General features: G+C 37.4%; 1 protein-coding gene across 1 annotated transcript; it reads left to right on the top strand.

Moving 5' to 3' along the window:
- The first annotated feature begins 6,280 nt into the window (after positions 1–6,280).
- AMBN (ameloblastin) lies at positions 6,281–18,397 on the top strand. The gene is made up of 11 exons (XM_045531888.1): positions 6,281–6,295; positions 7,355–7,423; positions 10,012–10,062; positions 11,401–11,448; positions 11,941–12,051; positions 13,827–14,063; positions 14,964–15,002; positions 15,256–15,315; positions 15,417–15,461; positions 15,869–15,913; positions 17,768–18,397. The coding sequence occupies exons 1-11, from the start codon at positions 6,281–6,283 to the stop codon at positions 18,299–18,301; spliced, it is 1,254 nt and encodes a 417-aa protein (XP_045387844.1). The 3' UTR covers positions 18,302–18,397.
- Positions 18,398–23,370: the final 4,973 nt, after the last annotated feature.

Consider the following 23,370-nt stretch of genomic DNA (forward strand, 5'->3'; position numbering starts at 1 on the left):
GAAATAATGTATTATGCCAATTAAGTTATGGGGAAAATTAATTAGATGAGTAAATTCTGGCAAGGTTATGGTAAAACTAATATAGATAAATTGTTGGTAGTGTATAAACTTGAATAATTCAGAAATATTTATTAGAAGCCATAAAAATATTCATACTGTTAACTAGGAATCATATTCACGGTAAACTATACCAAGAAAATAATTCAAAATATCAAAATATTTTTATAATCCTTACTGATTAAAATATTCACTGTGAAAAATTAGAAATAACCAAAAGTTGAAAAATAGAGATCCTAAACATCAACTTGAGGATTTATTACCCAGACAATTAAAAATATATTTGTCCCTGTAGCAACATATTAATATTTATGATAAAATGGTAAATACATAAAGCCCAATCCAAACTGATATTTATGCTATCAGCATAACTATACTAAATATGAATTTAACATGCATAAGTACTATAAGAGAAAAAAATTTTGAAGTTGAGGTAAATTCTAATTTTTCTCTCTTTTATATTTTTATCATAATTATGTTGTTTTTCTAGTTCTTGTTCTTGGTTATGAAATAAACAGAAACCAATAAAAAGCAATATCTTCCAATATTGTCTACAGTTTTCAAAATAACTTTGACCATCCTCTTAGCAGGCAAAAATAATTCAAATTTGACTCCCATGCTGCATTTCTATATGGTAATAATGTATCAACAGACTTCACATATATTTATTATCCATTTTTTGTAAATATTAAAAATCACAGAGCCAGGCGTGGTGACTCACACCTGTAATCCTAGCACTTCTGGAGGCAAAGGTGGGAGGAATCGCTTGAGGCCAAGAGTTTGAGACAAGCCTGAGTAAGAGTGAGATCCCGTCTCTATTAAAAAAAAAAATTAGAAAAATTAGCCAGTAGTTGTGTCACATGCCTGTAGTCCTTGCTACATGGGAGTCTGAGGCAGGAGGATCACTGAGCCTAGGAGTTTGAAGTTACAGTGAGCTACGAAGATGCCACTGCACTCTAGCCCAGGCAATAAAGTGAGACCCTGCCTCCAAAAAAACAGAAAAATAAAAATTTTTTTAAATAAAATATAAACATTAGCCCAAACCAGCATGAAAATGAGCCCTACAAAATTATTAAGTGAAAACAGCCAACGTGAGTGGCCTCGTGGTTAAGAGCAGGGTCTTAGAGACTGAGTCCCAGCTATGCTAAGTACTAACTCTACAGGATGTTGGTACTCTTTCTAAACCAAGTTTTCATATTACTTACCTCATAAGCTGGTTGATGAAGATGAATTAAGATAAGGAATATAAAGCACAGCACCAGGCATATGGCAAGCGATCAATAAAAATAAGCTCTTAATATTATATACACTAGACATTACAATAAGATTCATGAAATCTTTATTATTCCTTTTACCATTCTAACATACACAGGCAGCTTTAAAAATCAGCCTTCCCCGTACATGACCATACTCTCTGCCTTTGTTCCCTTCTACTGAAGCTTAACATGTGGTACTCCATCAGATTCTTTTCCTGGAACACTTAATACCTACCCATTCTCACAGTAATTGAGAATTACCATTCTGTAGCATTCTTATTTTAGAGATAAATCCATGTGGGTTTATGCCTCTCGATCATATGTGTTTGTTTTTTTGGTGGTACTTTTTTTTTTTTCTGAGACAGAATGGAGTGCAGTGATGTGATCCACATCTCACTGCAACCTCAGACTCCTGGTATCAAGCAATCCTCCTGCCTCAGCTTTCCAAGTAGCTGGGATTACAGGCATGCACCACCATGCCTGGCTAATTTTGTTATTTTTTATAGAGACAGGGTCTCACTATGGTACCTAGGCTGGTCTCGAACTCCTGGCCTCTGCGTTGGCCTCCTAAAGTGCTGGGATTACAGACTGTGCCTGGCCTATATGTGCTTTTTTAATTATTACTGATTTATTATGTGCTTCATTAACTATTGTAGCGTACCTCTCTTCTAGGTGTAAATATCTGATAAATTCCCTGTAGACAGGTGTGTTATGCTCCTTTACATCTGCCACTGATTGAATGGTCCCTGTCATCAGCCATTGGGTGACTGATTCATTTTGACATAGTATTAATACATAACAGCAAGGACTCTGGAGCTAGATGCCTGAGTCTAAATTCTGGCTCTATCACTTACTGACTGTGTCACTTTGGGCAATTTACTTCATTCCTCTATAGTTTAGTTTTATCATGTACAAAAATGGGGAGAATAGTATCTTTTCATAAAGTTCTTGTGAGGATTTTATAAATTAATATAAATAAAACACTCAAACTAATGTCTGCCCACAATAAATACTATCCAATATTAGCTATTATGATGTGTGCAGAATACCAAAGGATGCAAATTAGTAGAATGGGTGATTTGTGCCCCATAGCAATGTTTTATATCATTGAAAAGACATGAAAACCATCTTCAAAAAGTTAGAAGACCACAGGCAAGGTAAATGTTAAATATACTAAGCAAGCTGTCACAATGTAGTGTATGCATGATTGTCAAAAGAATGATGCAAACATTTGGAATTCAGAGAAGGGAAAAACCACAGTGGCGTGGAATGATGAGGCAAGGAGTCATGGAAGAGGTAAAATTTGAGTAGAACTTTGAAAAATAAATTGTATAGAGATGAGAAAAGAGTCTATGTAAAAGCCACATGTTCATTGCTGCATTATTCATAACAGCCAAGATATGGAAACAACCCACATGTCCGTGACAGACAAATGGATAAAGGAAATGTGGAATATACATACAATGGAATATTATTCAGCCTTAAAAAGAAGAAAGTCCTGCCATTTGTGTTAGCATAGATGAATGCAGAAGATACTATGCTAAGTGAAATAAGCCAGTCAGAGAAGGACAAATATTGCATGATTCCACTTACAGGAGCTATCTAAAATAGTCAAACTCATAGAAGCAAAAAATAGAATGGTGGTTGCCAGGGATTGGGGAGAAGGAAAAATGGGGAATGGGTCTTCAATGGGTATATAATTTCTGTTACATAATATGAATAAGTTCTAGAGATCCACTCTACAACATAGTACCTATAGTTAACAATACTGTATTGTATTGTGCACTTGAAAATATGTTAAGAGGATAGACCCTATGTTAATTGTTCTTACCTACCAAAAAAATCAACATCAATACAAAAGAACAAAAAGATATTTTTGGAAGTATTGAATATGTTTAGTACCTTGGTTGTTGTAATAGTATTATGGATGTATGCACATGTCCAAACTCATCAAGACGTCTACATTAAATTTCTTGTATATCAATTATACCTTAATAAAGCTAAAAAAAGAGTCTAATATGAAGCAGATTTCTGCCATACTTTTTTATTTCAACAAGAATAATACTAACTCGTTATCACTGAATATTTTCTGGCTACCAGATAATGTGCTGAACACTTTATATTCATTATTATATTTAAATTAAATTAAATTAATGCTGACCTATGGTGGACCGCATTAAACAGATGAAACTACTACATTAAAAAAAGAAAATATAAAATCTTGCATGAAAATTTTATATACATATTGAGTGGCTCACCCAATGTTATATGATCAGTGAGTGTCACAGAGCAAATTTAAATAGGTGTGCTCTTAACCAGTATACTAACATCTTCCGCAGGATCTTCTTTGTTTAAATTTTTCTTTATAACTTTTTCTGTGGCATGTGTCCCCTCACATGTCTCAGATCTTCTATCACTTTGAGTTGAGTTTTGTTGTTGTTGTTGTTTTTGCCATACTCTGGACATAAGCATTTTTATTTTTATTTTTTCCTGAGATAGGGTCTCACTCTGTCTCCCAGGCTGGGCTGGAGTACAGTGGCATAATCCTAGCTCACCACAGCCTTGAACTGCTGGGCTAAAGCAATCCTCCCGCCTCAACCTCCTATGTAGCTGGGACTATAGGTGCACACCACCATGCACAGCTATATTTTCTTTTTTCTTATTTATTGTAGCGATGGGGTCTCACTCTGTTGCTCTGGCTGGTTTTGAACTCCTGGCCTCAAGCAATCCTCCCACCTTGTTCTCCCAAAGTGCTGGGATTACAGGCGTGAGCCACCATGCCCGGCCTTATTTTTCAATTTTTGACTGGCATTCTGGTTGTTCTCCATACAGGTATAGTCTCCAACAACATAAAATGGTTTCTATCAGATACAGTAATTTCTTTAATATCTATAATCACTACCAGAAGCTCATTCATACTTATCCTAATTTCCATATTTATTATTAAAATGTTTTTCATAGGCTGCATTAGGATTATATTTGCTAACTTTCCCAGTAACATATGTCCCATAAGCCAAGACAAAAACTGTTTACTAGCTGCAAAAATGAATCCAACTCCAACTGATTACAATAATCATTATTAATACTTGAATGCACAGTGTCTCACTGTGGGAGGTAAGATTGGAAAGGTGAACTGGAATGTTAATTTGACTATCTAGTCACAAAGGGTGAACTTTACATAATATCCTTAGGGATCCTTAAAAAGATTTTGAGTGAGGCAGGGAAATGCCAAAATCAGTATTTCAGGAAGATACGTTTGGTTGTTGGCATGCAGGTTATTAGGGGAGAAAGAAACTTCCAGATAAACATCTGAAAGACAGTAATCCAGGATTGAATGTGACATTTAACAAAAGGAAGAAGCAACAGAACCAATGATATACAGATATTTGGCTTAAGAGCAAAGAGAACATAAGAATCCTACCAAAACATCACTATTATCATGTCATGATCATGCTTATAGACTTTAAAAGACACAAACGCACAGAGACAGTGCCTTGTGATCTCATGTTTCATGTCGTTTCACTCACTGTTTGGCAGCTGCTGCACCTTCACCATCTCATCGAATCTTCAAGACAAGGCTGTATAATGAATTGTTATCCTTGTACTACAGGCAAGAAACTGGGTCTAGAGAGATTAAGAGACTTGATCAAGCACCAGAGCTGAGAGAGAGAGCACACAAAAGTAGCACTTTTCATTTCAGTAACATTTTTGTGTTTACAAAACACATTCACATTCCTTATTTCTTTGCATCCTAAAGATGACTATGTTTTCAGTGGGAAACAGTTTTTCAGGGACAGATTCTTGCATAACACTATTTCAAGCGTTAGGCCTACACTTGGGTATGGAGACATCTTTCTCTGAAAATACCAGCCTCCCCAATGTTCCCTGTAATTGGCAAGATCCCAACTTCCCTAAAGAGTGTACTGACTCATCCTTTATTCAGAAACTAATCTTAAATGCTTATCCACACTGTGTCTGAAATCACAACTTTGGAAAGACAAAGAGGAACAAAGAAATAACAAAAGTAGCTAATGTTCGATCATATTCAAGACATTCTTATCTGTTCACAGAGGAAACACATGCATGTGTTAACCTTTTAGATCACCCAAATCTGTCTTACTAACTCAGCTCCATAATAATGCCTGGAAATGGGTCTGTCTAAGACCCAAGTAAGAGTGTGCCCATTGATTTGATTGGTTCATGGAGAATGTACTGATTTACGCCCCCTCCCCACAAAATTATGCACCACAGGTTTACCTGAAGTGATTCTTACAGATGGTCCAATGGAAATTTCTTAGAAAATCTTGGCTATGTCTAATCAATTATCTTCAGATATGAAAACATCTGGGAAATTCTGAGGAAAAAAAAAAAATCACACACATTCGTTATCCATCTAACATTTTTATCTTCTCTTTCCAGCCCAGGAAGGTATTTTAGTGTTTCCATTTAGGCTGTGTGTGTGTTGGCGGAGGAAGGTGGGGAGTTACTTTTACCACAATAAACATGAGGGGAAAATCTTGAGAATGCTAGCATTGGGTCACTAGCTTTATCTTCAGATAAAAACCTGCACAAAACAGATAATGGCTTGTTTTGCACCTCTCTTACATATATTTCCCCCAGCCCACTAAAATGATTGTCTTCAGAACCTATGTCCATTATTCCTATACTGTCTTCCCTGCAATCAAGTTCCCTGAATACAGGGGCTGAGTTACAATTAAAAATAATAAGGCCCTACGGGGCCAATGTCCTTGCATGCAATAAAAGGGTGTGGACTCGCTGCAGGAGCAGAGACTTTTCCCCCCATTTCGCTTCACTTTGATTGGTGGATTGGCACTTTAAATAAAGGTTTCTCTTCTTCCCTGAATGAGTGGTACAGAGCGAGTCCCACGCACACGCCAGAAAAAATTTTAATCTTCCTTTCCTGGAACTATCTTGGTTGGCATCGTCAGGCCCTGAGAGCACAGTGCATGTCATCATCTAAGGTAAAATGGGGTTGTATGATTTCCATGTGTTTCCTGTGAATTCTTTTTTCCTATCTTCACACAGCTTTTATAAAGAGGATTTATCTTCATTTGTCACCAGAAGCTGAGTAATAGCTTGTTGCCCAGAGAAGACACGCCTAATACCCATCCAACTAACAAAAAGACGACTCAGCTACAGGCTTCTTTTTTCACTATTTGTGATTATTAGTGATAGTGCCTAATTTTATAAAGTATTAGAAGACAAGCATATCTCTTGGTTAGGCATATCTCTCTTTTGTTTTTAAACAGCCAAGAATTTTATTAATATTATACAAGTTTACTGATTTGTAATATACTCTGGAAATTGCCAACATCAGCATCAACATTAAGTTTGCTTTCCTCAAACAGTGAGCAGATTTCCATTCGTGTAAGAGTAAAGAGACTTTTGAATGTATAAAATAAATATAAAGAGATAATTCATTTTAGAAAGAGGAAAACTAAATTTTGAGACATATTTTCCACTAATATCAAAGGAAATTAAAATATTCAATTTACTCTTATTTTTAAAAGATAAGTTTTGGCATAGTTATGTAGATAGCCTTAAACGTTGAATGATGTTCCTATATATCTACAAATAAAAATTTGTTACAAAATGACTGTTAGGTGTATTACATTCCAAATGCATTTCAAAATATATCCCAGAGAATAAGCAAAGTCTAAACTTCTGGAATGATACTTTATAGACCAATATTTCACTCAGTGGAAGAGATTTTTAAATTCATAATTCATTTTCTAAAAAGAAACACAGCATTTAAAGAATATGCATGGAGAATGTTCTTGCATGTTTAAGTTATAACTGCATTTAAAAAGTGCTTAGATATTTTTTAATTGCTTGTCAATTCATTTCGGAGACTACTAAATACAAATCAATTGTTTAGCCACATTTGGTTCTTGTTTTTGTTTTTTAATCTTAACGGGATTGTTTTTGAAAGAGCAAGACTCGGGGTCATTCAAAAAATTGTTAACCATTCTGAGGTAAAAATTCATCTGATTTAATTCTACAACCCAATTATGTTTTAGATTCCACTTTTTAAAATGAAGGACCTGGTACTGATCCTGTGCTTCCTGCACATGAGTGTCGCAGTGCCGGTAAGTCAGTCATTCTTCTAGAGTGCCCTAAAAGGTGCTCCTGATTTCTGGACACCAAACAACACTGACGGGACATGGGCTGAGAGTCTATGCGTGGACTCACTTGACCTAATCCAGTGGTATAGTCCCCACTGAGCAGACCCATAGCTGCCCAGATGTCAGCCTTACCATACAAAAGCAATAAGTCAAACATGGTCTTTCTGTTCAAAAAGATATTTGAAATATTCCAAAGATAATTTCTAATCTTATTCCACTCATTCAAAGTTAAAAGACATAGGTGGTCTCCACCATGGATGGCACACTTTTATTATCAACTCCTTACTATCATTACAAAATTTAAATGGAAAAAAAAATTTCTCTGAAAGAGTAAAGCACATTTTCTTCATTTTAAAAAGGATAATGTTACTATGTTAGTTACCATAATGTTACCAAATTACTATGATTACAAAACTGAGCTAGGTTATTTCATTTGAAGCTAGTAATGAACAAATTTACCTTATAGGGGTGAAATTTTGTGCCTGAGAGCTGAAGTTTCTCAATTCAAAATATGTCACGGCAATGGGGCTAACTGTACATTACAGGCCCACATCTGATCCAGCGTAGCTTATACTGAAGTGTTCTCATACAAACACAATCCTTCGGGCACTGGACTACTGCAGCCAATGGCATGCAATTGTTATCACAAAGACCTTATTCAGCTGCTATGTGCATTCAGCAAGTATCACATGGGTATGGCAGCTGCCACCTATTCCAGCAAGGTGCTGGGTATTGGAGATACAAAGGTACAAAAGCCAGGATCTCTTGTCTTGAAGAGTTCATAGTTGGCCTCAAATAAACTTTAGAATATTTTAATTCCTTGAGAGAAAAGATTAGCTACTTGGTGTTCTTAAAGTTAAGTGTTTTAGAGAAAGAAGACAAAAATTGATTACAAGGATGAAAACCTTAAATTCACAAATAAAGACAGAGTCTCTCTTCCATTACACAAGATGAATTTTAACTGAAAGAAAGAAAAATTGAGGCCACCACCCTAGCTTACCTTTGCATAACAATGACATCGGGGTTGACCTCGGCCATTCCCTAGCAATCTAACACATTGATGGTTTTGAACCTATACTGATCCACAAGTGAATCTCAGGTCCACTCTGAGGAACAGGACATTTGCTTATGATTGCCAGCTGACTGCCCGTCAAATAGGATGTTCTCCTTTAATTCCACTTGGGAAATGTAACCTGTCTATTTATATTCATGTAAATATTGTTCTTTAACTCAGCAAAGTATACTTCGTCTTGTAGTTGAATCTGCCCAAGATTATTCGTGTACTGATGAATTGGGGTAGAGAGAGAAGGCTCTGCCCTCATGATCCCCTCAAATTCTGAACAATCTGCCCATGACACACACACATACACACACGCACAATCACTCTTCCTTCCTATCAACATTACCCTTCAGGCAGCTAACCGCTTTCTCTACCCAGAGCGTTGACTACACTTTGTAATGTCTTTCTCTCTCTTCATGTCCAAAACTGAATTATTTGGAGAACTGAATTATTTGCTCCATGACTCACAAGGTGGAATTTTACTTACATGAAAAAGTAGGGGGTGAAAAAGTAGAGGGTAGAATTCCTGCACTTTTTACTCATCAAGGAAAAATAATCCCAATCCATTTAGTAAACATTCCATAAATATTTGTGGTATAAATGCAGGCAGGCAGGCATTACAACCCTGACCCTAGACAGTGTGAATATCCAAAGACCCAGAGACTCTCAAAATCCAATCTACTCTAATTCCTACTCTTCCATTTTCCATTTTGTCCACTGGCATTTGTTTATATTAGTAAGGATTGGTTTAAAACAGGAAATATCTTACATTTTAAAAAGCTAGTTGTAAATATAGCTATATTTTTAAACAACTTTTAAATGAACACCTTAAGTACAATAGTACTTAGTGTTAGAATATAAAAGGTTTTTTATATAAAAAGCATTCTAACATACCTCTGATATGATGTGAAAATATAAACACAGATCTACAGGTTTATATGTAAAATAACCTTTCACTAAAGATAATAGAGAATTTGTTAAAGCCCTTTGAACAGGAGGCAAGTTAACCTTTGCACATGATTTTTCTGAATGCCATGATCCCACGCCACGTCTATAAACCAAAGCATGTAGGTTTATCAAAAGCACAAGAAAATTCAGCTCAAGTTTGTCCCTTTTGCCTTTTTTCTGTTGTAATTTTTTAAGAATATAAAGTACTTTTCGTTTTCCATTTTGTTGCTTTGTTTTACTTCTCACTGTGTATGTATAACTTTAAACTAAATCATATTTTGCTTTTAAACCAACATAGCATTATGATGCACAAGATAGATGATTCATGTGGGAGCAAAATTATCAAATATTTTGTTAATTCTCCCAAGTAACTTAAATTCTTCTTCATTCTGCCCAAAAGCTCAAGTCATTTGGGTAACAAAACAATATTGGTAGTAAACCTCTCAGCTAGCCCTTATGTACTGGGATGACTTCCTATTCCCAATGTGCACATAAGAAAGTTTCACACTAACGAGAACTCAAAATTATTCTTATTTCCGTTTAGGTGTTTCCTCAGCAATCTGGGATCCCAGGCATGGCTAGTTTGAGCCTTGAGGTATGTATTGCCAGAGTTTTTACATGTAATCTTTACACTGGTACATTCCTGATAAAGGAAAAACATGATGGGCTGTTTCTCAGTTTTCCTAGTCAGAAGTCTGTGGCTGTCATCCCAGCGATTCTAGAAAAGTTAATGACATTCATTAGACCCTTGTCTTGTAGTTGTACCACAGTTTTAAACTCTCAGATATTTTAAGCTTTAGAACATTATCTGTATGCGAATCAAAGCAATACTAACAACTAATACCCAATATATATTGTAGACACATTAATATAATTGTTACATTAATACAATTACTACATTAATTAAAACATATTGCTCTGCAGTTTATATTTAGTCTTGCTCCTTATAGCATCTTCTATGATAAAATTCTGATGAAGAAAACTTACCTGTACAAAATCTAATTGCTTATGAGCAGTCCTGTAAATAACATTAACATTGTACTATAACTTCCTGCTTAGCCTATACAGTATATTTGTCTCATTGCAGTTCTCATAAATAATATATATTCTGTTTAGAAAAACCCAGTAAATAGAAATTTTTGATCATATGAATAAAAAAATTGACAATTATAAAGAGAAAGAAATTCATGAGATTACAAATTTTTCACGAGGTCTTGCGAATTTTCCTTGTATCATGATAATCTGAGAGTAATCAATGCCTATTTGGGCTAGATGTTTATTTCACAAGGAAGCTAATTTCACTGAGTTGTTGATTTGGGTTTGTTTGGGTTTTTTGTTTTTTCTCACTTTCTACTTTAAGTTCAATCCAAAGCACTCAAAATCTCTTTTCATTAAAAAAGTGAAATTGTCTTTCTGTTGAAATGGTGGCATTCTCGATAATCTACCCAGATACTTAAAATTTCTTCCAATTTTGTTTACTTATTATTTTGAGAGAATTTTTGTTTGGGAAGGATATGAGGGTTGTTTTTGTTTTGTTTTATGTATCTGTTTTTTCAAATTCTTCTTTTGGCTGAATTTGTAAAAGGCAAAGTAAGTTAAGTGGGTGGAATAGAGTCAACAGAACAAAGTCCTAACAATTACATTTTTATTTCAGTTGCATAAGCTATTTTCCCATGTTTCGATGTAACCACTACTTAAATAATACTTTTTCTCTGTTAATTAAATAAAAAGCAACATCATTATTTTAGTAGTGATAGTAATGATAGACCCACATTTAACATTAACACCTTTCAGGATGATTTGTACCTACTACTGTTTTTATTCAAATTGATCCACCCCAAACATTGATTTGATAATGTCACATGTTGTGAGAAATCAGTTGTGTCAAAAGGAATATCTGTGATAAGCATTAACCCGCTTTTTCTCTTGATAGACAATGAGACAGTTGGGGAGTCTGCAGGGATTAAACACACTTGCTCAGGTAATTGTATTTTCAAATATTTCTTATTGCAAGTATTAATGGGGGTGATGGTGGTAATATCAACAGCAGCATTGTAATTCATAAAATCTGTTTGTGAATAGGCAATGTCTTAAATACTGGAAGAACAAATAAGTAATTAAGATAGCCTAAAATAAAATAATATAGGGTGAAAGGGAAAAATTAAATAATATTGAATTTTTTCTTTAGTGAAGAAAACTCCTTTCTTGCATTATCAATTTAATTATATGACCCAAAACACAAGCACTTAAAGAGCTAAATCTGAGACAAGTTTATAGGAATATTGCAGTCTGGTTCAGAATGGAATTGAAGCCTGTTGGAAGGGAGAGTGTGTTTACCTATCTATTTTAAATTAACCAACATCACTTTTGCTTTACTATCTCTACCCTATCTGTGGATTTTTTTAGAAAATGAAAGCCAAGTTTGATCCAATGTTAAAATATGAGCATGTCTTTTTTTCCTCCATGTCTTTAGTTTTCTAGATTTGGCTTTGGGAAATCATTTAATTCTTTGTGGATGAATGGTCTCCTCCCGCAACACTCCTCTTTCCCATGGATGAGACCAAGGGAACATGAAACTCAACAAGTAAGTGAATTGCATCAATGTTTTTGAAACTTCAGGCCTTAAAATCTTTCCAACTGTTTGCCTTCTCTAAATTGGGATATATTAGCAATAGACAAGTACTAGCAATTAACAAAAAATTATCCTCATACCTAGATAGTGCTTGAGCCCATCCTCCGAAGTGAGTTATCATAAGAATGGAAGAATAGGCACCATGTGCACTTGCCATCAAACTGGCACTGACTGATCAACACTAAGGTGCTCACGCGGTAGTTATATTCTTTGGGGGTTGGGGGTGGGTAAACTCACAACTAATGGACGCAGTGAGCATTGTGGGGGGGAAGAGCACACCTCAAATTATGGTTTGGATGTGGCAAAATCATAACATGTAACCAAAATGTTTGTACTCCCATAATGAAATAAAAAAAATAAAATAAAAATGTAAAAAATAAAATAAATAAAATTATCTTCATACCAAATAAATCAAGCCTATAACCTCTCTCAATACTTAGTAAAATTTTTAAAATTTTCAACCCATTTGTACATTTATTTCAAATAGAAAGGAAGATATAGCCTCCAAAATATAAGAGACCTATATTAAATATATCAGCAATAATAATAGGTAATCAGTTCCCAAAAATGGAAGCAAGCTATATCCTGGACAATTTTCATTTTAATCAAGATCTCCTAAATAATTATTCAAAGACTAATTTCAAATGATGACAAACATCCTGGTTAAAACATCAAGAACCCTACAGAAGTCAATAAATACATCAACCTCTTAACCATTATTTATTAGCTACCTAATAAATACATAAACCAAATTATGTTAAGTGAAGATACTTAAGAACGGCTCCAAGGAGCATAAGGTTCAGATCTCCTCTGGCTCAGATAAGATAAGACACCATATGTCAATGTGCTGAAGTGTGAGGTGTAAGCAACGAATGCCATAGGTGTTCAGCAATCGGCAGTGGTTGAAGAGATGAAGCAGAGACAAATGATTGTGAGACTTCCTTGCTGGTTAGGGGAGTTTGCAACCAATCCACAAGCAACAGGGGCCCATTTACCACAAGTAATTTTTACAAGAAGATATAAAATATGCTGGCTTTAGCAAGAAATTCTAATGCCATATGACCTTCCACAGCAGGAGCATTAGCCATCAGGCCACATTTAGTAGGACCCTAAATTTTGGTGACTATTTGGTCCACATTGAGTAGGACCATAAATAAAGGTGACTATTTCTTCACTTGACTATTTCCAAAATGGACTCTATCATGCAGGAATTTGGTCAGTATTTTATTTAATTACCATTTATCTTTTTGTTAACTCAAGAAATATATTAAGCATTCATCATGTGCTAGGTACTTATTAGAAGCTATGTTAAGTACAGAGGTTATAAAGATAAACAAGATATATCACTCTCTTCCCATTGACTAGGGGACAAAGATTTGTAACAAATAATTATAATTCAGTGAAAAAGTGGTAAAATAAAGATATTTACAGGCAGCTATGGGAACCCAGAGGAGAAAGGGACTCATTCTACCAGGAAGTTCAGGTAGCGCATCTTCATGAACAATGGTGGTCCCAAAGGAGGTAGGGGAGGCAGGCACAAGCAAGACCTCCCAGATAACATTGACTCTAAGTAAATTGGTGCTTCCCATGTAAACACAGCTTCAAGACAAGTCCCCTAGCCTCCTTTCCAGACAGAAAGCACCCCAAGCCCTTTTGCTGTAGAAATTCTAGACACCACAGTTTAATGAGCCATCCTTTCCTGATACTCTTTTCAAATCTCTCTGCAGTATGAATATTCTTTGCCTGTGCATCCCCCACCTCTCCCATCACAGCCATCCCTGCAGCCTCAACAGGCAGGACTAAAACCTTTCCTCCAGCCCACTGCTGCAAACGCCATCCATGCAACAGAACAGAAAGAAGGGCCTCAGCCTCCAATCCACCTGGGACAGCTGCCCCTGCAGGAAGGAGAACTGCCTGCGATTCAGCAGCAGGTGGCACCGTCAGATAAGCCACCAAAGCCTGAGGTACTTCCTTTCTCTGAAGTCAGATCAGCATCACTCGCCAACCTAATAAAAGACCAGTTTGCAGGGTACTTTTAAGTTATAATAGCTCTCAGGCATAATGCACGAAAATACAAATATGTTCTTTATCAGTCTTCCATATATGAGACTTATTTTTTAAACATAAAATAAATGTCTATTCCTGTCCTTTGCCATCAGAGACAGGGTATGGATTCTAAAAGGCTCTGTGCCCAGTAAAACTTGGTTTCTTCGTTGCAAAAGATGAAAGATTCCAGAGGAAATAGAACAGCCCAGAAAAGTCTAGGCTTCCTATCACTGGTCTTTTTTAATGTTGGAAGGCTTGAGAAGAGGGATTGATCCCTCAGCATAACAAATAGGATTTTGCATTGTTGTCTCTCTGACAGAGAAACGAAACCATGCAAAAGTACCTTGCAATAACACAGAGAAAAATGTAGGGGACAGAAAAGGGACTAGTATGTTGCAGGCATTTAACATTCTCCCACATCATCCTGACTACAATACTATAAACATAGATATTATTGGCCTTTTTAAAGAGAGGAAGACAGACTTTGAAAGGTTACAAAATTTGCCCAGGATTACATAAAAACTAAGTGGCAGAGCCAGGATTCGAACCAACCGAGTATGTTCCAATTCCAGAATTCATTATTGTTTACTCTCCAAGGGATAGCAAATCCGTGGTAGACATCCCTCATCTACCTGCACGTACACTTGTCATGTGAGTAAAACACATCCGTAATTTCTTGGGTCGTGCCCCCAAAAGACTAAAAGAAAGTTAAACAGAGAAACCCATTTGAGATTGTTTCATTGTAATTGTAAACAAGTGTGTGTTCAATTCACATTGTCTATTTTGACTGGTAATTTTAATATTTCTCTGTGATACAGCTCCCAGCGGTGGATTTTGCTGATCCACAAGGTCCATCAGTAAGTAGAGAGTTCAGTGAGATACTTTCTTGGGAAAAATACCTTTATACTTCAAAAAAGAAGAGTGAAATTTTTAAATTGTCTCATTTATCCATGAATATGAAACATAACTGGTTCCTTTGTTTTCTTAAATATTAAATACTTATTTTTCATAGTAGTTCACCTGAAAATATGTTTCCTATAACTCTTATAAACTACTTTAATGGGAATTTGCTTATGTGAATTACTTATTCTTATTTTCTACCATTTAAAGATATTCCAAATAGCCCGTTTGATAGCTCGGGGACCAATGACACAAAATAAACAATCTCCAGTAAGTTTCATTTTTTTTAATGCCCCTTCTCTGATTGCAATTTACTTAAAAGATTTTCCCTTAGAAAACGCATTTTGTGATAACTATGGTATTTTATTTAGCTTTATCCAGGAATGTTTTACATGTCCTATGGAGCAAATCAACTGGTAAGTCCATATTCTATTTTAAAAAATCATTTTCAAATAATATAAATAAATAATAACATTTAATTAAATGTTACCTTAAGAGCTAAAATTATAAAACCCAGGCCTTACACAAGAGAGTCCAAATAACTATGCTTTTAAATAGTAAGGAGGCACACTTTCTGTTTAGGTAATTCTGGCCACACATACACACACATACCCTGAAGAAAAAATAATTTTTAGATCTGAATTGTCCATGTTGGATACATTTATTTGATAATGACTCAACTCTCCACTTTACTCTGCCTCTAGACACAGCAAGAGTATTAAGATTTATGGGAAACTAAATGACATACCTTTGTCTTGAGTAGATAAGAAAGGAATAGAAGGCAGCTGGGTCATAATATGATGCAATGTTTCTTTTTGACCAGAATGCCCCTGGCAGACTTGGCATCATGAGTTCAGAAGAAATGGCCGTGAGTAATGTCTTCTAACTCTTTTTAAAATAGTGGCCAGAGAAGAATAGTCACAGATGACTGGCTGCAAGAGACACTGGTCATGAATACAGCCAAATGAGCATGATTTTTCCACTCCAAATCTCAGATTTTTCCACTCCAAAACCAAAAGCTTGATTCCAAAGCAGTATCCAAAGATTTCATCATGTTTCTTATATAGTCATTCATTTCTGAATGATGGTCATTCTCGAGCACAGGGTTTTATCCCATTCCTTATATAGGAGCAGTGGAGAAACCTCTCCCGAAATACCATCATCATTGAACTGTAAACACTTCAAACCAGCAAAGAACTGTGTAGCTCATACAGAGTTCCCGTCCCTTGTAGGACCATTTAACCCCTCCAAACACCAAATCCAACAGCACTGCAAGTAATTCAAACCTCAAAATTGAAAGGTCAAAAAGAAAATTAACCAAAAGTAAAATTTGATTATTATAAGCTTCAAAGTGCATTAAGTCAGTGAGAGTATGTTATCATCATCCATGCATGTTACACATTTAAGATTTGAGATCCATAGACTCAACATAATTTGACTTTTTCCCTCAGAAATTTCTACCTCTTACATCTATTAGAGCACAAAGCAAGACAAAACAAAAGCCATAATGAATTAACAAATCGTTATCAACTACAGAGTCTATCAAATTAATAAATATACACACATGCTATCAGTGAAAGAAAACTCACATCTCAACATTTTTGAGTGCCTTCTGTATGTCAGACATATAGGCAGATACTATTGACAAGATAAGATCCCTGTTCTCAAGGAGCTTACAGTCTAATGAACGGGCAGATAATGTCAAAATTATGGGATACCGATAACAGTTTTATTAGGGGAAAAGAAGGGGAGAGTAAAGGTAGTTAGTCCAGCCCCAGGATTCACAGTGCCATTCCTGGGGGAGATGATGTGAAAGCTGTGACTTAGAAAAGCCAGGAGAAGGTACAAGGAAAGAGGGTTTTATCTATGTAACACCAACAGAACTGGCTAAAAAGTTCAAAATTCAAGTAAGTGTTCATTACCGTCTTATAATATTAAGTTATTTATATTCTGCCTCATTCCCAAAAGATTCTGTGATAGTTTACAAAAAAATATACAATAAATATAACCAAAAAATTGAGGGTAAGATTTAAAATGAGCCAAAATGATGAGAAAATCAGAATACGGATATGCAAATCACACACCTGCTCAGTTGCTACAAATAGCCTAAAATTTTAGTCCTTATATTCCTGGCAGCAGAGGAAGGAAAAAAAATAGTAGGTTCTGGAATTCTATCTGCCCATAGAAAGAAAACATTTTAGTTCCTCCAGACAAATCAAACTTTTTCTTACCCCTTGTGCTTTAAAAAAAAAAAACAAAACAAAACTCTTGTGTGGAGTTTCATTCATTTGGGGCACACTGAAAAATGCCATTCACAAGATGCTCCAAAACATCTCTCAACAAATGCAATTACAGATTTCAGTTTTTGTCGGTTTTATTATAGCAGTGTTCATTTCAACTGCTTATTGTTTTCTTAAAATTAAAGTCAACAAAGTCACTTTGCCTCAAGTGTTTCTTCTGCCCTGCTGCACCCCCCACCGCCCTTCCAGTCTCTACCCCCCTTTCACGGAGGCGGCCTTCACCCTCCCAGATGAGCACAGAATCCTCTCCAGAGTGTTCAAAGTCAGTTTAGTGAGAAACATGCTTCCACAAACCTGCCAGCCAACTCCCTGTTCTCTCTCAGTTTTTTATAGATTCCCAGGGAGTATGCCTAGGTATAACTGCATGGTATAGTTAATAGCATGTGATAATCGTGTCTTTGATGAATGTTTTTTCCCCCCAGGGAGGGCAAGGAGGCCCCATGGCCTATGGAGCCATGTTCCCAGGATTTGGAGGCTTGAGGCCCAGCCTTGGCGGACTGCCCCACAATCCAGCCATGGGTGGGGACTTCACTCTGGAATTTGATTCCCCCCTGGCTGCAACCAAAGGCCCTGAGAAGGGAGAGGGAGGTGCACAAGACCCCCCCATCCCGGAAGCCAACCCAGCCAATCCGGAAAACCCAGTTCTCCTTCCAGAGCTGGCACATGATGCCCATGCAGGGCTCCTGGCTTTCCCTGAGGACATTGACCCCAGCCTGGCAAGGGGCCCCGTGGGGCAGAGGAAGGGACCTCCCAGTGTCACCCCAGCAGCTGCTGATCCACTGATGACCCCTGAATTAGCTGATGTTTACGAGACCTACGGTGCTGATATGACCACACCCCTGGAAGCAACCACAGATAGCACAGTGACCCCAGACCCTCAGGAAACATCTATGCCAGGAAGCAAAGCCCAGCAGCCCCAGATTGTGCATGATGCGTGGCATTTCCAAGAGCCCTGACAGCCCTGAGATAGCAGCCACCTTCTGTAGGCACAAGCTTCCCAGCTTTGTCCCCATAGTGTGCCTTTTTGCTAAAACCCTTATTACCCTTCTGCAGCAAAGGCATTAAAAGCACTAAGCATGTATTAATAAATACAAGTGGCTAGCAATAGTGTAGGTCCCCTTCTTGCTTTCAATATCTTATTGAAATAAAATGTGTCAACTGTCTCTGTGATTTAGAAATACTATTAATAACATCAGAGCAGGTCTAAGAGTCTCAGCATTTGATAATCATTGTTTCTTACTGTCTTAAGAATTATAGAATTTCTCTGACTAGCATGACATTATTATATCCAGGAAATGTGGCACTGCTTTTTTCTCTAAGCAAAGAAAGGCACATATTCTCAGAATTCTAAGCTAATTCATTTAAACTTTATTAAATGGGGATTGGTGAAGAACTCCTGACTAGTATCGCTGGGTTTGGTATACTGGATTTTAAATTCTCATTTGTAGAGTATTTTATTTAATCTAGGGAAAAAGACCCACTTAGCCTATTTTAAATAAAGAATTTTTCTCACTGAAAATATCAGAAACTATATGCTTATTATTTATATATATTTAAATCGTTAAGAAAAGCATACTCATCCCCTGCTTTTGCTACACTTTAACTTATTTTATTAAATTCATTTTCTCTTTCATCAGAAGTGTACTAAATACCTGTCTGTACCCTAGACACTGTGCAAGGCATCAGGGACACAGTCTCCTCCTTCAGAGCTTACAGTGGGCATGACTGACAAGTAACAATCACTACATTAACAAAACCCTAGGCCAAGCTCAATTACTTCACATATATTATCCCACAACAATACTGCAAAATAGATACACTCAACCCCACAACACATGTGGAAAGTGCTATGAAAAAGCCAAGCTTAGGGTGCCCCTGGATCCAAGGAAAGGGCCCCTAACCCACCCTAAGAGGCATTACAGGGACTGGGAGGGATCAGACAAGTTTTCTCAGAACAGTATCTATGACATCTGCAGAGTGAGGCCTCCAAGAGTAAGAAACACAAGAAGAGTCTTGTGGGTACCATGTGAGAATTACCTCAGTCCTATGAAATATAACATGGAAAAAGGGCATGCAAAGAATGACCCTTGCTTATTACCAAGGCTAAGTGTGTATCAGTCAGGGCTATATGCCTAAATCAAGAGGTCCCAAGCCCAGAGTTGGTCACCCCTAAAAAGTAGCCCCCTACCCCACTCTCTCCTCCTTCTCCTAAGTTGCCCAGCCCAGGTCTTAGATTCCATGAAATTGAGACTCCCTTCCATCCCCTGATGGAGATTCCACAGACGCAGTCCAGGAAAAAAGAGCCCTGAGATGCCTCCTAACCTGGGATACTCCAGGAGCCTTAGCAGGAGCATGTAATCACCACCTATCGCCTCCCTCTCTTCAGGCTGGGTTCTCTGCTCACCCTCACTTCATAGAGTAGAGCTGAAAGAGAGATACGGAAGATAAAAATTCAGCCTCCCCCAGTGGTTCTGGAAAAGGTGCACAGGTAGGAGAATGATCTCCACAGTAGCCAGCAGATACCCACCAAGACCCAACTTAGCATCCCAGACAGTCTCCTAAAGAACAGTATGGTACAAGACAGGCAGAAAGATCTGGGTTCAAACCTGGCATTGCATCTTATCATCTATGAGACTTTAGATATGAAACTTAATCTCCCTGCACCTGTGTTTTCACTTCTGTAATGGGGCTCCAACCTAGCACACAGAGCTGTGAGAAATAAATGAGTTAAAGTACACAGATGAAATTGCTTAATCATGGTACTTTCCTTCTTTTTCAACTGATCCTTTTCATAAAGAGAACTCAGCAAAACAGCAGGAGTAATAGTAGAAGAATGGAATTGTTCCCATCTCTGATGAATTTGTGCTTTTCCATTCACACTCCATTGCCCTTCTGGTCCTTCTTTGTAATTCACAGCATGCACTTGTGAGATGACATATGGTGGTTTCCCTGGTGAGTATGTCATATCAGGGGCTCAAAGCTGGCCTCTGTTATTGGCAGCTGGGCACTTAATGGTAGTAATAGCTAGGTCAGCTTTGATGAGGGAGTGTGTTATGTTGTTGAGCCCTTGAAAAACTTCTACCCCTACCACCATCATCACTTCAAGCACTGACCCTCTGGGCATAACACCATGGTGGCCAGGGAAAGAGGCTCAATGTCACTGTCAGGTGGGGCCATCTTGATTATTGAGAATTTCCTCCACTTTGGTTTCCCAGGCATTTACATGAGAAACAGGTATCTTCACACTATGTCCCATAGAGAAGGCTATCCACGTAACTTGTCTTCTGCATCCTTATCACCAATCTTCCAGTTTTATTCTCTCCAAGTCCCTGACCAGGTGACCAGTCTGGTACTAAGCCTGAGGAGTACAGATCCGTATCTTAGGGCATCCTTCCTTTCACACAAAGTAGACACCAGAAATGCAACTTAAAGTTCTGCCCATTGAGTGGGGTTGTAGTGCATCAGCTGTCCACTTCCAGCTGATGCCAGAATACCATACAGAAATCCATGAGCCAGACACATACTCTTTCCTCTCTATTAATTGGTCATAAACAGAGTTGCCATATAATTGAGCCTCCAAACTGGGACACCTTTAACAATGAAAGGGGGCTGTCAACATTAATGATTAAGTTGGACAACAAGTATAAACCAGTACTATTGAAGGCAAACCTTGGCATCTGATTATTCTAGTCATATGGAACTCCCCTTGAAGACAAACATGTGGATTGACAGAAGAGCATCAACGTTATCAAAAGGAAATATGTGGAAGTCTGAACCACTTGCTCATGCAATTTACTTGAGCCCTCCAGACCTGCTGAAGCCTGGCGTCATGCCTATTTCCATTTACAATGAAACGCTGCTGCTTGTGTTCAATTTACTATTCAGTGGATAATGTATCATCTATTTCAAGATGTAAAACTCAAAAAACATAATCACTTGGCATCCCATAGTTGGGAATATTGTCTCTACAAGAGCACAGGAGTGAGGCAAGAACTACTTTTCACTAAGAAAACTCTAGGGTTTTGTGCTGTTATTCTCCTATCAGGGCTTGCCCCAGGTCTCATACAATTACAGATACTTCCAGAACATTGAGTCTTCTGGGTCATAATGCCTAATGCATAATGCCATAGGCATAATCCCTAAGTGACAGGGAAGCTTATATTACAGCATGGACCCCTTTCATGTGCTAAGTCCCACATAAAACTGTCAGCCTTTCAAGTTATACAATATGTGGTATATGCTGCCTTCAATACACAAAAAGTCCAACAAGCATTGTGCTTCTTTCTCCTTGTAGGGCAGTGCAAGATGAAACAATTTGCCAACAACTTTAGCTATCCCAACATGCCTCGGACTACTAGACCCCTAGAAATGTCATCAGCCCCATGAACTTTTGCAGTGTTTACCTTCCACCCTCTGGCTTGCTACTACATGTTAATCAAATCCTATTGCATTGTGTCTTCAATGTCCTGGACAGGCATCATGTCCTATGGGATATAAAGATGATCAAGGACCCTCAGGACTATATTATGACAGACTGCAAGGGAGTTCACATAGTCCTAGAGCAAGAGAGTATAAATTTGTATTGTCCATGTCTTTTAAAAGCAAACTGCTTCTGACATTTCTTACCGCTTAGAAGGAAAGCATCTGCCAGATCAACAGATACATACGAGGTGCCATGGGCTATACTGATTTGTTTCAATAAAGTTACCACATCTGGAAATACATCTGCAACTGGCATCACCACCTGAGTCTGCAAAAATCCACTGTAATTTCCCATGACCCATGCAGCCAAACATCTTCCCTGTATCTTTCAAGCTTCCAATAATAATACTTATCTCTGCAATTCTTTCTACAAGATTTAGTATTTTGTTAAGAAGAAGGAATACAGTTCCAGGAGCTTCCTCACAGGGACCTGGTCTCCCCTCAGTTGAGGGGCTCTAGTCCTGGGAAATAGATTAGAAACTGAATCCCACTACAGGAATCTGAGTTACGGTCAGTGAACCTAGAATTTTTTTGTCTTTTTGTGTCAAGCAGCACCTTAACAGGATGTCCATCGATGTTTTTCTAGAGACCCATGATCATCTAGCCATCTCCACAGAATCCTATTGGTCAAAGCACACCGATTAGCGTTCCACACTGTGGGTCACTGTGGTCACTGCACACTCCTGGTCTATGAGAGATAAGCACCAGCACCTGGACTCTACTATTTCAGGCTCCTATTTTTCCCATTGGTGTTCCAAAGCAGCATTCCTCATTATCATATCTGGCCTACAGGTAGGTAATACTTTATTGAAGGTCTGGGTGGAGAATGGTGGAGAGTGAATCTGGAGGGGTAAACATAATCCAGTCATCCCTTAATGTTCTTGGGTTCTGCAACTATGCATTCAACCAACTACCGATGGAAAATGTAGTTAAGCCTATGGTGGTTACATTTGTATTGAATACGTACCTACTTTTTCTTCTTGCCATTATTTCCTAAACAATATGGTATAACAACTACCTACATGGCATTTACATTATATTAAGTATTATAAGTAATCTAGAGATGATTTAAAGTACTCAGGAGGATGTGCATAGGTGACAAGCAGATACTATGCCATTTTACGTAAAGGACTTGAGCATCCTTGGATTTTGGTGTCCCAGGGGGTACTGGAACCAATCCCCATGGATACTAAGAGACAGCTGTGTACCCATTGTACCACTGTGTCAGGTGTGACATAACTACTGTCGGTGTAAAAATAACAATCTTTATGTAGTACATGAATAACCTTTTTTTATTTATATCAAGTGGTGCTGGTTTTCCACTTACAGATGCACAAAAGAGATTTTTTTTTTTTTAGGGGAAGGAAACAGGAGTTTATTAATTTTCCAGCAAATGAGGAGGTTGGCAGCCTCCCATCTCAAACTACCAACGTCCTGTTTCTGAGCAGAAGTACAGAACTTTCAAAGGTTCTGATTAATCCTATCTTTGGCTAAGATAATCTCATGACCTCCAATTAATCCCATCTTCGGCTAAGACAATCTC

This window comes from Lemur catta, chromosome 19, assembly GCF_020740605.2.
Source record: "Lemur catta isolate mLemCat1 chromosome 19, mLemCat1.pri, whole genome shotgun sequence".
Taxonomy (NCBI): Eukaryota; Metazoa; Chordata; class Mammalia; order Primates; family Lemuridae; genus Lemur; species Lemur catta.